General features: G+C 43.5%; 1 protein-coding gene across 3 annotated transcripts in view; it reads right to left on the reverse strand.

Moving 5' to 3' along the window:
- Window positions 1-2,294, reverse strand: part of PDXDC1 (pyridoxal dependent decarboxylase domain containing 1) — a 52,041-nt gene extending 49,747 nt beyond the window's left edge. The window contains exon 1 of one of the 3 annotated variants that reach the window (XM_028117458.2): window positions 2,217-2,294. Coding sequence is in view for 2 of the 3 variants with exons in the window: in XM_028117457.2 (XP_027973258.1) it covers window positions 1,795-1,815 (21 nt within the window). In the remaining variant the exon portion in view is untranslated. Of the gene's footprint in view, window positions 1-1,794; window positions 1,966-2,216 lie in introns of those variants that run through there. The other 2 variants (XM_028117457.2, XM_088017381.1) reach the window with 2 other exon arrangements.
- Between the last annotated feature and the right edge of the window lie 14,166 nt (window positions 2,295-16,460).

Below are 16,460 nucleotides of genomic sequence, written 5' to 3' on the forward strand. Positions count from 1 at the left end.
TTTGCAGATTTGCCTATAAAAAACTATTCTCGGAGGAAAGATCACGCCAGTTCTTTTAGGTTTCTAACTGAAAGGACACAAAGCCCATCCTGTCTTATGAAACTGGACAGGAAACAACACTTGAAGGGGCAATCTTAGCATCATTTTATATTCAACTACTGGCGTTACACATAAGATCTAGACCAGGGTTCTCAGCCTCAGCATGACTAACATTTTAAGCAGATATTCTCTGGTATGGAGGCTCTCCTGTGCAAGGTGGGATGTTTAGCAGCATCCTTGGCCTCTACCCACCAGGTGCCAGCAGCACTTCCCTATCCCCGCCCCCCACCCGTTGTGAAAACCAAAAAGGTCTCCAAACAAGTTGCCAAACGTCCCCTAGGGAACAAAACTGCAACTGTGGCTGAGAATCACTGACCCAGCCTGTAACTCAAAAGTACCACAAGGTAGACACTGTGTACTAATTAAAAGCCTGGAAAAACTTCATTCCTAGCCATCAAAACATAAAACGTTAAAAACATTTTTCTTTTCTGGACTGCATTCCACCCAATTTATGAGAAACCTGAGGTGTAAGCTATACCACTGTGTGCACATGAAGATATCTGGCTGAACTGGTACAATTACTCCCTTCAACTTTCCAGTGACAAGGGAACCAATCTATAGCAGCTCCACACCGAAAAAAAAAAACATGACAAAGTATGTCATTTCTGCCAGTTCAAAACCAAAACGAGGCAATCTCAAAACACTAGCACTGCTCCCGAATTCTGCATGCACAAAAAAACGAAAACAAACAAAAAACAACGAAGAAAACCCACAAAAAAAACCCCAAAACCGGGTCTGCAGGAGCAGACTCCCAAGCTTGAAGAGGAAGAAGAACTTGGAGGGAAGGCAGGCCAGGTTCTGAAGACAGGTATCCATAAAGGGATCCAAACACTGGTTCTCACGTACGAGCCCTAAATCCGGGACAATTAAAATCCACTCCCTTTGCCAGAGTAGTCAGCCAGGTACATACCGGGGCTGCTTCCCCAAGGAAATCTAGAGGAAAGCGAGGCTATCAGGGGATTTCGGATTCCCCATCCCCCACCCCACGGAAAGGGGGAGCCACAAGCTGTGGAGTAGCAGCAACCCCCAAAACGCAATTCACCATCTACAGAAGACCCATCCCTTCTTGACCTCGGGGGGCGGGGGGGGGGTCCCTCACAGGTGTTCACAAACTACAGCATCAGAATCACGTGGGGGAACTTGTTAAACAGGCAGATCCCCGTCCCGCCCCCATGTGGGTCCGACCCGACGGCCGAAAATCGAGGTGTTTACCAAGGGCCCCAGGTGATTCCTATTCATGCTGAAGTTGGAAAACCACTGCTTCAACATTGTTTTCCCCCTAACTTGGAGACCACAGAAAACCTAACAGGCTTGCAGTTGACTCCGAAACCACCGGGGCTTCTGTCCAGGCTCTTCTAGGGCCGTAAATGGTTAGCTCTGTCATCCGAAAGGGTGAGCCGAGCTCGGGCAGGCCCCAAGATCGGCCCCGCGGCCCCCGCACTGGGCTCCGGGCAGAACCGGCCCGGCCTCTCCCGGCCCACGGGGACCCGAGGGACCGCCGGCCCCGTGACGTGACCAGGCCTCAGCCGCGAGCGCCCAGCCGGACGCCCTCGCGGCCAGGCCTCCTCAGGCAGGGCCAGTTAGCCCCCGGGCCCCTCCCCGGTCACAATGGTAGCTCGCGACTGGGAAACAGTCGCCCCAGAGCCGGGGGGCCCCCGGGCCACAGCGCCGCCCCCCAGCAGCCGGAGTACGGACCTTCTCCAGGGACGCGTCCATGGCTGAGGCGGCCGGCGGAGCCCTATGGAGGCTCCGCGGTCCCAGCGCTACTTCCGCCTCCCGCGGACCGCCGCGGTTTCCACGCTGGCAGCGCTGACGTCCCCCGCGGCCGCGGCCGGCGGGGCGGAGACGAGGAGGAGCTGCCGGGCGACGCCGCGGGGTGGGCACTCTGCGGGTCTCAGGGAGGCGGGGCGGGGCCCCTCGGGGTGGGCGGGGCCCTCTGGGCTTCCGTACCTGGCCTTCACGCCGGCCAGCCCTAACGTTCTCAGGTGAGGGGGGGCGAGGGAGCGGCGTGGAGCCGCTCCAAACTTCCAGAAGCCCGTCGCAGGCGTCGGGATAGACATATAATAACTGCAAGTGACCACTCCTGCGCTGAGAGGCTGGAAATGCTCGTGACGCACCTGTAGTTCCGGGCCTAGGCTTCCAAGTTTCCGCCACTGTCAACATCCCTCAGGAATGGAACAGGCCATGCACCACGGAAGGGCGGGGCTGGCGAGCTTCCCCGCGCATGCGCAGGACCGGCAGTTTACTAGGTGCCGAGGGGTTTGCGGGGGGTTCAGGTATTAGGTTCCCAAGTGACGCGTGCTCAAAAAAGGGTGCGATCTTGGGTATTTGCCTCAGATCTTACCGCAGGATTCCAGACGGAAAAGACTTTGAGACAGCTGCTCCAGCTTCCTCCATTATGTCAAGCCATAATTATGACTTGTCAGGTGACAATAATAATAGCTGCTCCTGTTCCACTTTATACTGTAACAGCCCTATGATGGAGAGATCGTTGTCCATTTTCCCAATGCAAGTCTAGGTAGGATCCAGACCCAAGCACCCTGACTGCAGCGCCTGTCCGTTACACATACTGCCTCCATAACCGCTTCCATCCCTGCGGTATAATCATGATGTGTTTCCAACAAATGGGAGAGGGTATACATTTGCTTATTATATTCCTTTAATGAGGAAAACGTAAATAGACTAGTCTACCACGTTTGCAGCCAGAAAAATACTTCACCAAAGACCGATGACGTTAAAACCACAAAACCATCCCCTTTCTCTCCTGTGCACATCTCTTCTGAAATCTGCGTAAATGACTGGGTCACATTTTCAGTGTAGTAGTTACATGTTTTGTGCTATCTAACTTGTGTTTGGTAAATTGCCCAGTTATGTTAATAAAATCGTTTTCTACCAAAAGAAGCCTTGTGTGCCGGTTCATAGCGTACCATGGGAACTATTCAGATTCTCCAAAGAGTTCTGCAAAAGAAGGAAAGATAGATTTGTCTATTTATGTCTTCCAAGGTCTAACATTGAATGTACCTCTACTTGAGCAAAACAAATCACTTTTTCTAACTTATGAAAACGTTCAGGGAACTTGGCTGGCTGGCTCAGTCAGTTAAGCGTCTGCCTTCATCTCAGGTCATGATCCCAGGCTGCTGGGATAGAGTCACCTATCTGGCTCCCTGCTGGGTGGGGAGCCTGCTTCACCCTCTCCCTCTGCTCGCCCCCTCCTGCTTGCTCTCACTCTCTAGTGCTCTCTCTCTCAAATAAATAAATAAAATCTTTTTAAAAAATTGAAAGAACTGTGCAGTGAACAACCACGTGCCCACTTTCTAGATGCTACAATGAACAATTCCCTATATTTGCTTTGTTTCATAAGCATCTATCCATCAATATGTCTTCTGTTTTGATACACTTTAAAGTTGCAGACATCAATATATTTCACCCCCGAAGATCTCAGCATGGATATCATTCAAAATTCATAATTTCTAAAGCCACCTCCAAGTATCTTTGCATTATATTACAAAGTAGATTCTACAAAACAAACTAGAGAGATGAAACTAACCTTTTCTATTCTAAAAGTAAACTTTAAAACATGAAAATTATTCCCCCATGAAAAAGTGGGAATAACTGGTTCGTTTAATATTTACCCAAATAGTGCTGGCTTTGGCAGCACATATGCTAATATTTACCCAAATATACTCGTTGGCTGCCACCTTGGACAGTTATGTGCTAGAAATACAAAAATAAGATACTATCCCTGCCTTTAAGGAAACACTGTTTAGAGCAGGGGTTTTACTTTGGGACCCAGGGGAAGGCCTGTGAAACTCCTGAAACTATACCCCAAATTTTGTATGTGAGTGCATTTGTCTGGGGAAAATGTATGGTCCATAACTTTCATTTTATACTCAAGTCTGTTAAAACCATTTGCCTGTGGATGGACAGATATATAAGCTGATAAATTATAACTCAGCATTCTATGAGCTAGTACAGACGTAAGAAAAAATATGGTAGGAAGCCAAAACATGAAATCACTCATTGTGAGAACATTTGGCTTATACGTGCTGATATAGACCTTTTCTTGATTAATAGGCAAAAAGCAAACCAAATAAAAAAAGTTTGTGGTTATTTTCCCCTTTGAGTCCATTCACATGATTTTTGTTGCATCCTGATTGATATTTACATAACCATATTGTAGATGTTGCCTTTAACCTGTAACTTTTTGAATCAACCAAGTGACACATATGGAAAATGTATTTACTATTCACCATGGCATTGTAAAATTAATAAATTACCAAAAAGTGAGAGGGAAGAAGCAAGGTGAGTAGGAATGTAAATGGAATCACGAATGTCTTCAACTTCATTTCAGAGTGTAAGTAAATACTCTTTAAAAGGGCTAAATCAAGATTCAAAATTTTAAGTGTAATATTTAAAGGCATAAAGAGTGTTCACTTTCATTTCTAGAAGAAATAAAATTAAGTGACAAAAATCAGGAGGCAGAGAGGATAGGAGAGCTGGTGCAAATGGCAATAAATTTCCGATTTTTCAGAGCAAGGAAACAATAGATTCTAAATTAAGAAACAGATACAAGGATTTTTTTTACAAAATAAAAAGTGGAAGCTTCTATGGAATGGGAGTAGGAGTTTAGAGATGAGGGAAAAGAAATTGGCAATATCCTATTTTATATTCTTCTGCACTATCTGAATTTATAGCATTTGCATGCATTTCTCTTATGAATTAAAAAAAGTTAAGTAAATTACCTATAAAAAATAGATTTCAATCATTTTTTAAACCTTACCCAGCAATTTCAGAGAGAAGTCTGCAATTCCTAAACGCGACTTGAGGTGGCAACGCTGAGACCTTGCTTCATTAGTTTCGCCAAGTTCATGAACATAGTTTAAAAAAACAAAACAGGGTGCCTGGGTGGCTCAGTTGGTTAAGCGACTGCCTTCGGCTCAGGTCATGATCCTAGAGTCCCGGATCGAGTCCCACATCGGGCTCCCTGCTCGGCAGGGAGTCTGATTCTCCCTCTGACCCTCTTCCCTCTTGTGCTCTCTCTCTCTCTCTCAAATAAATAAATAAAATCTTTAAAAAAAATAAAAAGCAAAAAAACAGGTTTTGTTGTTAAAATATAGGAAACAAGGGCACCTGGGTGGCTCAGTCATTGAGCGTCTGCCTTCGGCTCGGGTCATGATCCCAGGGTACTGGGATTGAGCCCCGCATGGGGCTCCCTGCTCAGCGGGAAGCCTGCTTCTCCCTCTCCCACTCCCCCTGTTTGTGCTCCCTCTCTCGCTGTGTCTCTCTCTGTCAAATAAATAAAATCTTTAAAAATATATATACAGGAAACAGCTTAAAAGAAATGAATTGTCCTTTTGACTAACACCCTATAATCACCATCCCCTCCATGAGAGGAACCTTCTCGGACACCCTATAAATCCTCTGGGAGCCCCTGCCTGAAACAATCCCAGCTCCCCCACCCCAAGAAAAAATAACCACTTTCTGCCCTTTACAGCAATCATGTCCTTACAATTACTTTGTAGTTTTACCACCCAAATATGCATTCATAAATGCTATAAAAATATATCTATAAATATATATACATAGTTTAATATAGTCTATATACATATACACTCACTTTTAATCTATAGGTTTTCCTATATCTTTCTTTTTCCTTTACATTTAATTTATTGAAGACATCAGGTTACTGTTCTAGAATTTTCCTTAGTCTGGATTTTCCTCTGTTCTCTGTATTTCCTGCAAATTGGTAGTTGGATCTAAGGCTTAATCAGGTTCAGGTTTGAAGGTTCTGCGGACCTATTCAGAGACGGCTGTTGTTCTCTTCATCAAGAGGCATGCAGTACCTGGTTTTCTCTTTTTGTGTTGTTAGCAGGCATCAACATTCCTTACTTTATATTAATTCTGACCTAAATGAGAAAAGCTGTGAATTTTCTCATGCCACCTACATTTTTATATCCAAGGAAGTTTGCCAAGATACGATTTCTTATCACCCTTTCGTTGTTGTCTGACATAATTTTAGACGTAGGAAAGTTGCAAGAGGCGTACAAAGAATTCTTAAGCTCTTCACCCAAATTCCCCAAATGTTAACATGTCACTGCATTTGTTAAAATGAATACATAAATATGAATATACACATATTTTTTCTCTGAATCATTTCCTATTTGGTTGCAGATGATGTCCTTTCATCTCTAAATAATTTAATGATATTACTCTATTCATATTTTGACAATTTTCCCTGTAAAGTCCTTAATAGAAAGTCTGGAATAGGGGTGCCTGGGTGGCTCAGTCAGTTAAGCGTCTGCCTTCGGCTCAGGTCATGATCTCAGGGTCCTGGGATGGAGTCCGGCATCGGGCTCCCTGCTCAGCACGGAGCCTGCTTCTCCCTCTCCCTCTGCTGCTCCCCCTGCTTGTGCTCTCTCTCTGTGTGTCAAATAAATAAGTAAAATCTTTTTAAAAATTTTTCTAAAAAAAGCATAAAAGAAAAAAGAAAGTCTGGAATAGTGTGCTCTTGAATGGTTCTTTAGTCTTCATATATCTCACAACAGATTGGAATACAGGACAAATACTTTGTAGAATGTTCATCAGTGTGTGATTTCCACCTATTTTTAGAAGATCCTAATGTATATTTAGAATGCTTAGTGCTTTTCCTCCATATGAACCTTGTATGGACCAGAGCCCCACCTGATATAGAAGTAGACAAATTTCTTATTTTTTTTTCACAAATCTCAGATAAGAAATAATCATGTTTTCCTCCCAAGAAGCCTACAAAAGATTATAAAAGTATTCTTTCAACTGTAGACTTATAAAGCAAAGGTATAAATATTGGATTACACAGGGGCCAGCTTTTCCCTGGTTCATAGAAGAACACACTGTACGAGTTCAGATTCCAGATCCAAATAAATCTGGGCCCTTCAAACCGAAAAGCTACTTGGGCCAATTGCTTAACTTGTGCTGTTTTCATTTACTGATCTGAAAATTCAGGTTATACTCATCTTTTAGTGTTCTTCAAGCATTCTTGTGGCTTTTACATCCCAAAACAAGCAAACAACCCCCTCCCCCTGGGGAGCACAGTTACATTTATGGTCTCAGTTTTCCTCACACATGTACCACCAATTCATTTCAATCTGGCTTCAGCTGCTTCATGCCACCTAAACTTCACTAAAATCATCCCCATTCATTTTACACGATGTGTCCCCTGCATTAGATCCGGATAATCGCCTCCTTTTTGTTTTGTTTTTTTTTTAGATTTTATTTATTTATTTGAGAGAGAGAGAGAAAGAGCACATGAGAGGGGGGAAGGTCAGAGAGAGAAGCAGACTCCCTACCGAGCAGGGAGCCCGATGCGGGACTCGATCCCGGGACTCCAGGATCATGACCTGAGCCGAAGGCAGTCGCTCAACCGACTGAGCCACCCGGGCGCCCTAATCGCCTCCTTTTTGAAACCGAGACTCCCCTTGCTTCCCCAGATCAAGTTCTCCCAGTCATGCTCTTTGTCTGCCTGCCTCTTCCCCATCCTTTGTCCTCTCTCCAACATTTAATTGCTGGATTTCCTCAGCACTCAGGCCGAACACTCTTTTTCTCCCTCTGCCTTGTGTCCCCCGCTCTTTCCCTTAACATCTATACCAACGTTGTTTTCAAACTCACAGTCAACTCGTCAATGAGTTGTGAGATCAATTTAGTGGGTCGTGACTAGCAATTTTGGAAAAACTGAATTGGAATAGAAAACATCATGGCACATAATAGGGAGGAAGGATAATTAGGAAAAAATCCAAATGTCCATGAACAGGCAAAAAGAAAAATATCTGTTGCCTACCCATATGACACCAGCCGTAAAAAGGTACAAACTACTGACACGTGGAACATTATGAAAGTCAGCATTTTCTGTAAAGGTTCAGGTGGCAAATGGTAAATATTTTAGGCTTTGGGGACCATTCAGCCTGTCACAACTCTGAAGAGCATGAAAGTAGTCATAGACAATATGTAAACGAATGAGTCAATGCTATGTCCCAATAAAACTTTATTTATGGACCCTGGATTTTGAATTTCACACAATTTTCACATCATGAAATAGTCTTCTTCTGTTCCCCCCCAAGCCCCAACCATTTGAAAATATAAAGCCATTCTTAGCTCTTGTATTTTTTTTTTTTTTTTTGGTCCTCAGATGTTTATATAAATAGTCAGTGCGCCAGATTTGGCCTAGAGGCTGTAGTTTGCAGATTCCTTTCACAGATGACCCTCAGAAACATTATGCTGAGTGAAAGAAGCCAAATATAAATGAATACATACGCTGTGTAATTCCAGTTACATGAAATTCTAGGCAGTGCAGACTCACCTGTAATGACAGAAAGCCTGGGGCCAGGGATAGAGGGGAATTAACTGCACATGGGTGATAGGGAATTTTGGGAGGTGATAGAAATTTTATTTATTTATTTATTTAAAGATTTTATTTATTTATTTGAGAGAGAAAGAATGAGACAGAGAGAGCATGAGAGGGGGGCGGGTCAGAGGGAGAAGCAGACTCCCCGCCGAGCAGGGAGCCCAATGCAAGACTCTATTCCAGGACTCCAGGATCATGACCTGAGCTGAAGGCAGTGGCTTAACCAACTGTGGCACCCAGGTACCCAGAAATTTTATTTTAAATTGTGGTATACAGAGGTATATGCCTTTTCCCAACTCGTTGAACTATACATGTAATATGGATATATTTTACTATATGTAAATAAAGTTCATAAAGTTGATAAAATTATATCAATAAAGTTGATAAAAAATATCAGAGTGTATTGCATGTGGTAAGGGTCACCCTGTTTCCAAAACTTGTGATCCAGTTACATACATTCATAGATGGGCATCGAACTCATCCTCTTCTGCCCACAACAAAGGGCTCCTCGACATTCTCCATTCCAGTAAAGGCACCATCACCTACCTGGTGGTTCAACCCAGGAAACTGGTGTCTTTCTCACCTATTTCTCTTTCCCCAACCTCTTCCAATCCAGATACCTCTTAAATATCTCTCACAGCAGTCCACATCTCCATCTCCACACCTTGACCGTGCCATGCCCAAGCAATCTCTGTAGCCAAACCGTTCTGAACACAGCCACTAGACTAATCTGTTAAACAGGGGAATCGGATCCTCTGCGTAGAAGCCTTGGGTTGTCCATGGAGTGAAGCATATATCCTTCACATGGCCCACAAATATGGTGTAGTGTCTTTCTACCTCCTTGCATATCAGCTCTCATTTTTCTTTTCTCCTTCTCCTTCTTCTTCTTCTTGATTTTATTTATTTGAGAGAGTGAATGAGAAAGAGAGAGAGAGAGAGAGAGAGAAGGAGCAGGGGGAGGGGCAAAAGGGGAGGGAGAAGCAGACTCCCCGCTGAGCAGGGAGCCCAACGTGGGGCTCAATCTGGAGACTCTGGGATCATAACCTGAGCTGAAGGCAGATGCTTAACCGACTGAGCCACCCTGGCACCCCTCCCTTGTGCTTCTAATACAGCAGGTTCCTTCATGAGAAGTGGTTTTCTTTAACTGGTTGTTCTTTCCTTCCTTCCCCTTGTTAAACTTCTAACCTCTTTGGTAGAAGTTTAAGTATTATTTTCTCAGGGAAATGTCATAAGTGTTTGTATAGGCACCTTCACTTCCTCTTCCATGTACTTAGAGCAATTGTAATTATTTGCTTAATGTCTGTCTCCCATGACAGACGATAAATGCTATTTCTGCAGATACAGTCTGTCCATAATATTATTTTGTCCCCAGTAACTAGCAGGTAGACTCTAAAAATGGTTGTAGAATGAACAGATGGATGGATAATGAATCTACACACTGGCACAATGTGAAGATTTTATCTCCAGACATTTCCAGTGCTTCCAGTCTGGTTTTAATGAGTATTACACGTTAAAGACATTCCATGGGCCAAGCAAGCAATTTTACAGCCCAAGTCTCCATAGCCTAGTGTCTGGGATGTAGTGAGAATTCAGTGAATGCATTAATTATTTAATTTATTTATTAAGTAAATAAATAAATTGAATGCATTAATTCAACAAATACTTTCCGAGAGTCCACTGTATGCCAGGCAGTGTTCTACAAATCAGGGATATGATGACTGAAAGAGTCTCTGCATTTGTGGATCTTACATTCCGTTGGAATGGAGAGATAACAAATAGCTCTATAATACTAAGTAGTTGTACGTGCCATCAGGAAAACAGAGCAGGATAAGAGAACAGAGAGTAAATTATGAATGAATCCATCCCTTGGGCTGTAAATTTGAAATCTCTGTTCCAGAACATGGAGAATATTTGTTCACTGATAATTAGCTGGAAATAAAAGAATATTAACCAAACCGACCACTACAATAGACAATTTATCATTAATTTTCAAGAACTTGATGAAGGCATTCCCATTGATTTTTCTATTATTCAAAGGACCTTTCTTTGATTTTTGAGCAGTTCTCACCATTCACAGACTTATCATTATCCAAATATCACGGGAGCAGGGTTGGGCATGAGGTGTTGGAAAATCTGAAGCAGGTGTGTTAAGATTGGTGCAGCCATATGAAAAAAATTTTTTTAACTGACTTTTTTAAAAAAAGATTTTATTTATTTATTTGGCAGAGAGATAGAGAGAGAGAACAAGTAGGCAGAGAGGCAGGCAGAGGGAGAGGGAGAAGCAGGCTCCCCGCCAAGCAGGGAGCCCAATGTGGGGCTTGATCCCAGGACCCTGGGATTATGACCTGAGCCGAAGGCAGCCGCTTAACCAACTGAGCCACCCAGGCGCCCCTGACATCTTTTTTTTTAACGATTTTTTAAAAAGATTTATTTATTTATTTTGAGAGAGTGAGAATGAGAGAGAGAGAGTACATGAGAGCGGGGAGGGTTAGACGAGAAGCAGGCCCCTCACCGAGCAGGGAGCCTGATGCAGGACTCGATCCCGGGACTCCAGGATCATGACCTGAGCCGAAGGCAGTCGTTTAACCAACTGAGCCACCCAGGCGCCCCCTTTTTTTAACGATTTTATTTATTTATTTGAGAGAGAGAGAATGAGAGATAGAGAGCATGAGAGGGAAGAGGGTCAGAGGGAGAAGCAGACTCCCCTCTGAGCAGGGAGCCCGATGTGGGACTCAATCCCGGGACTCCAGGATCATGACCTGAGCTGAAGGCAGTCGCTTAACCAACTGAGCCACCCAGGCGCCCCCTAACTGACATTTTAAGCTACATTTCAACTTAAGTTTAAGACTTTTTCTTCCCTAAAGTAAAACTTGGATGATACTGAGTATTTTAGTTGACATGGTAAAAAGGTAAAAGAGTGTAAAAAGGTAAATTCTACCTTTCACTTGTTTCAGATTTATTTATGTTTTATGAAATAATTTAGCCTTCTCTGAAACTGTGTGTCCCAAAGGATAATGAACAAAAACATTAACATACAGTAATTAAAAAGGAAAAAATGTGCAAATGGTCAATAAACACACTGAAAATCAACATTACTACTGATCAAAAATGAAAAATCAAGTGAGATAGCATTTCTCCTTATCAAAGTAACAAAGTTTTTGGTTTTTTTTTAATAATAATATCTACTGTTAGGGGCAGCTGGGTGGTTCAATCAGTGAAGCGTCTGCCTTTGGCTCAGGTCAGGATCTCAGGGTCCTACCATCGAGCCCCATGTCGGGCTCCCTGCTCAGCGGGGAGTCTGCTTCTCCCTCTGCCCCCACCCCCAATTGTGCTCTCTCTCTCTCTCTCTCTCTCTCTTGCTCTCTCTCAAGTAAATAAATAAAATCTTTAAAAAAATAGTATCAACTGTTAAAGTAGAAGAAAATACTCTTATTCATTACTGATAGAATTTCATATTGTTATTAAACCTTTTATAGGCTTCAATGATACTGAACAGAATCAGTTTGGCACTTTATCATCTTCTGGCTCCAAATCCACTATTTTTGCCTGCTCTGTAACAATGGGTCTGGGCCTTGCAAATATTTGCCCCTCACCAGCTGGTGCGATGTTAAGTTTTTTCAGTAGAGGGCGCTGGGGAGACATTGCAGGAAGCAAGGGTTTTGTTTCCAGGTTCTTCCCAGTGCCCAGCTCCTGCCGCTGGTCTTGAACGTAAAGAAAACTACTGTGTGTCTCCTCTACTCTCAATTCTTCATTTCTGACACCAGATGTGTGGGTTTTCCACTCACCAAGCGGTTTTCTGGGTGTCCTACAATTTAACTCAATTCTGACGCTGTCTACCCAGAGATCATGTCAGATGTCACAAGGGTTCAGTCCCATAGTCTGTCTTCCCCCTTCAGATGCCCTTTGCAAGTCTAGGTTGTCACCTGTGATTCTAGCCCATTGGCTATAAATTGACGATTCCAAGACACCCTCCCCACCCCAGGGCTCAATTAATTTGCTAGAGGGGCTCACAGAACTCAGGAAAACAGCTTACTTACTAGATAACGAGCTGGTTGGAAAAGGATGTAGGCAGGATGGAAGAGATGCATAGGGCAAGGTATGAAGAAAGGATGTAGAGCTTCCATGCTGAGTGCTCCATTCTCTCCAAATCTCCACATGTTCACACCCCAGAAGCTCTCTGAACCCATTCATTTTGTCTTTTTAATGGAGAAGGCTTCATTACATAGGCATGGTTGATATGGTTGATTAAATCATTGGTCATTGGCAATTGAACTCAGGCTCCAGCCGCTCTCCGTTCCCTGGAGGTAGGGGGCTGGGGGTGGGGCTGAAAGGTCCCACCCTCTAATCCCGTGGTCGGTCCTGTGGTCGGTTCCCTTGGCAACCAACCCCCCTACCCCAGGCTTTCCAAAAGTCACTTCATTCACATAAACTCTGGTACAGTTGAAAGGGGCTTCAGATGAATAATAAGACACTCTTTCAGCTTTAAGGCTCTGGAGCTATTTCAGGAACTGAGTACAAAAGACCAAATACTATAACAAAAAATGCTCTCTTATTGCTTAGGAAATTCCAAAGGTTTTAGGAGCTCTCAGCCAGAAACGGAATGAGGATCAAATATCTATTACTTATTATAAATCACAATATCCCATGTTGGCACCTCCCCCTAGTGGTTTTGTAGCGGAGTACCTCCAATGAGACCCTGCCCTGTAATGGCTTACCCTAGAGGGCAGATTTCCAGCAAACGCCACCAGTCAGAGGCCATGATAACCACTGAACTTTGCCATTCAGTGAGCCAGGGCTGTGCCCTCCCAACAAGGTCAGGATCTCAGCCCTGGGAGGGGAAAGGGTCTTCCTTGTACGTTTTATCTCAGTCCTGGCAGTAGGGCTGACCCGTTTACCTCCTCTTTCTAGACTCCTTAGGCTTCTCTTATTACCCAAACCCTCATTATGCCAGTTCCCCATGAACAATTCTTCATAGACACAATCCTCATTATCTGTGGATTCCATTTTTGCTAACTCAACTACTTGCAAAAGTTTATTTGGGGGGCACCTGAGTGGCTCAGTCGTTAAGCGTCTTGCCTTGGGCTCAGGTCATGATCCCAGGATCCTGGGATCGAGCCCCGCCTCGGGCTCCCTGCTCCGCGGGAAGCCTGCTTCTCCCTCTCCCACTCCCCCTGCTTGTGTTCCCTCTCTCGCTGTGTCTCTCTCTGTCAAATAAATGAATAAAATCTTAAAAAAAAAGTTTATTTGGAACCCCCAAATCTATACTCCTCACACTTTCGCTGTTAGTTGAAGGCTTGCGCATGCGCGCGGCAGCAACACCGTTAAGTCAAGCACCTTGCATATTCCCGGCTGCAGTGGATCCGGGATCCAGGTGACATTGTGCCTTCCTGTTGCTGCTCTCAGACTGTAAACAAGTGTCCCTTTCACAGTCTATGTAGTGCCCCGTTTCCCACATTTTTGTGCTGTTAGTGCATTGGCTGTGTAAAATGGCCCTTAAGCATAATGCTAAGTTGCTGTCTAGGGTTCCTAAGTGCAGGAAGGCTGTCATATGCCTTCAGTAGAAAACACCTGTAGATAAGCTTTGTTCAGACATGAGTTATAATGTCGTAGGCTGAGAGTTCAGTGTGAATGAATCAACACTATATTAAATGAGAAGTCCTTCAACAGAAACACAAAGCAAGGTTATGGGTCCATCAGTTGATGAAAATGCTGTGACCAGAGCCTCCAAGGGACCCTAACCCTGGAAAAGTCATGGTTCAACCTTTGGTAATTTAAGTGTTCCTAGCAACTTTATAGAATATAACTACTTTGAAAAATAAGAATCGACTGTATTACACTTTCCCCATTTTTTAAAGGTTTTATTTATTTAAAAAATTTTAATAGATTTTATTTATTTATTTGACAGAGAGCATGAGAGAGCACAAGGAGGGGCATCGGCAGAGGGAGAGGGAGAAGCAGATGCCCCAATGAGCAAGGAACCTGATGTGGGGCTCCATCTCAGGACCCCAAGATCATGACCTGAGCCAAAGGCAGACACTTAATCAACTGAGCCACCCAGGCGCCCCTGCTTTCCCCGTTCTAATTATGATGTGACTTCTTTCTCTGATCAGATCAGAGTACTAAACTCCTCCCTAGATCGGTATTCTACTAATTAGCTATTTCTTCCACATATTAGTAGAGTCATACATTTCCTATAGTAACTGGAGTTTCAGAGGTTCAAAAAAAGCATAATTGGAGAAGAAAAGCCTCCATAATTAATTCACCTTTTATGTGGAAATTCTTAATTCATTTGCATTTTGAATATGTAATATCTTTAAAGCTACCTCTAATGTTGGGTTTTCCATGATTTCAGATTTTTAAATTTCCTCTTTTTAATGCATTTTAGGAAGACTTACTTGCAAAGCTATTTTTTTCCCAAAACCTAACAATGGAAAATTAATGAAATAAATTTAATTGCTCTATTATCCCACACTAACTGTGGGCAGAATAGTTACTTAAAATAAAGCTGGTGAAAACAGAGTTCCTGAACCAGAGAAACCTCTACTTCAAATAGTTCTTCCAATTGGCACCATTTCAAAATACCAAGTTGCAGGTTGGACTCTAAAGTCCACCATCTCTGTGGAGAAATCCATGCCATGTTTTAGTATTCTATTGGTGGCAGGATGGAAGGACAAGGAAGTGTTCCAAACTTCTAAAGGAGAGCAAAGCACAATTACAGTGTAGCCTGAGTGTTTTGTTTCAGCTCTGGTCAACATCACAATGTTCTAAAACCCATGGTATTGATCCAAGCAACTTTCACATTATTTGTGTCAATGTCAAGGGTGTGAGAGTTGCCTAGGTCATAGAGACAGAGTTTTTAAGCATCGTTTTTTCCATGTTAGAGCTGAGATGTAATGATTTCATGACAGAATTGCTTAATATGGTTTCTGCTAACAGGAGAAACTGAGATTCTGGTGGGAAGCAGGTTTATCGCTTCTTCCCTCTAATCTCCCTTCTGACGTCTTCCAGCTAGAGCACCTGTCCTTTATCTCTCAGTGCACGTTCAGACAGGGAATAAGCAGTGGTGGTGGTTCTTACTCTTACCTCTATTAATTTCAATCCCATCTAAATAAAAATAACTTTTTAATTCACTCATCCAAATAAAAATAACTTTTAAAAAAAGATTTTATGTATTTATTCGAGAGACAGCGAGAGCACGAGCAGGGGAAAGGGTAGAAGGAGAAGCAGACTCTCCACTGGGCAGGGAGCTGGACTTGGGGCTCGATCCCAGGACCCCAGGATCATGACCTGAGCCAAAGGCAGATGCTTAACCCACTGAGCCACCCAGGCACCCCAAAAATAACTTTTAAAAAGAAAGTCATACAGGGCGCCTGGGTGGCTCAGTGGGTTAAGCGACTGCCTTCGGCTCAGGTCATGATCCTGGAGTCCCGGGATCGAGTCCCACATCGGGCTCCCTGCTCGACGGGGAGTCTGCTTCTTCCTCTGACCCTCTTCCCTCTTGTGCTATCTCTCATTCTCTCTCTCTCAAATAAATAAATAAAATCTTAAAAAAAAAAAAAAGAAAGTCATACAGCAGTCCCTCCCACCTATTATCCCCCGGGGAATGCATCCCAAGACCCTCCAGTGGATGCTGGAACCCTCGGACAGTACTGAAAACATATATGCTATGTTTTTTCCTATACGTACATACCTATGATAAAGCTTAATTTATAAACCTGTAATAAATGTTACGTGAATGTGGTCTCTCAAAATATCTTACTGTCCGGTACTCACCCTTCTGGTGATGACATGAGGTGATAAAATGCCTGCAAAATGAGATGAAGTGAGGTGAATGACGTAGGCACTCTGACATAAGGTTAGGCTACTATTGACCCTCTGATGATTTGTAACAAGGTGGGTCATCTGCTGCCTGACTGTGGTTGGTGATCTCTGGTCCCTGAAAGTGCAAATAAGGGGTGGGGTGAGAGTAGTAGTAATTAGTGTA

This window comes from Eumetopias jubatus, unplaced genomic scaffold (assembly GCF_037043125.1).
Source record: "Eumetopias jubatus isolate StellerSeaLion01/CBP00866 unplaced genomic scaffold, mEumJub1_p1.0 scaffold_12, whole genome shotgun sequence".
In the NCBI taxonomy this organism is placed as follows: Eukaryota; Metazoa; Chordata; class Mammalia; order Carnivora; family Otariidae; genus Eumetopias; species Eumetopias jubatus.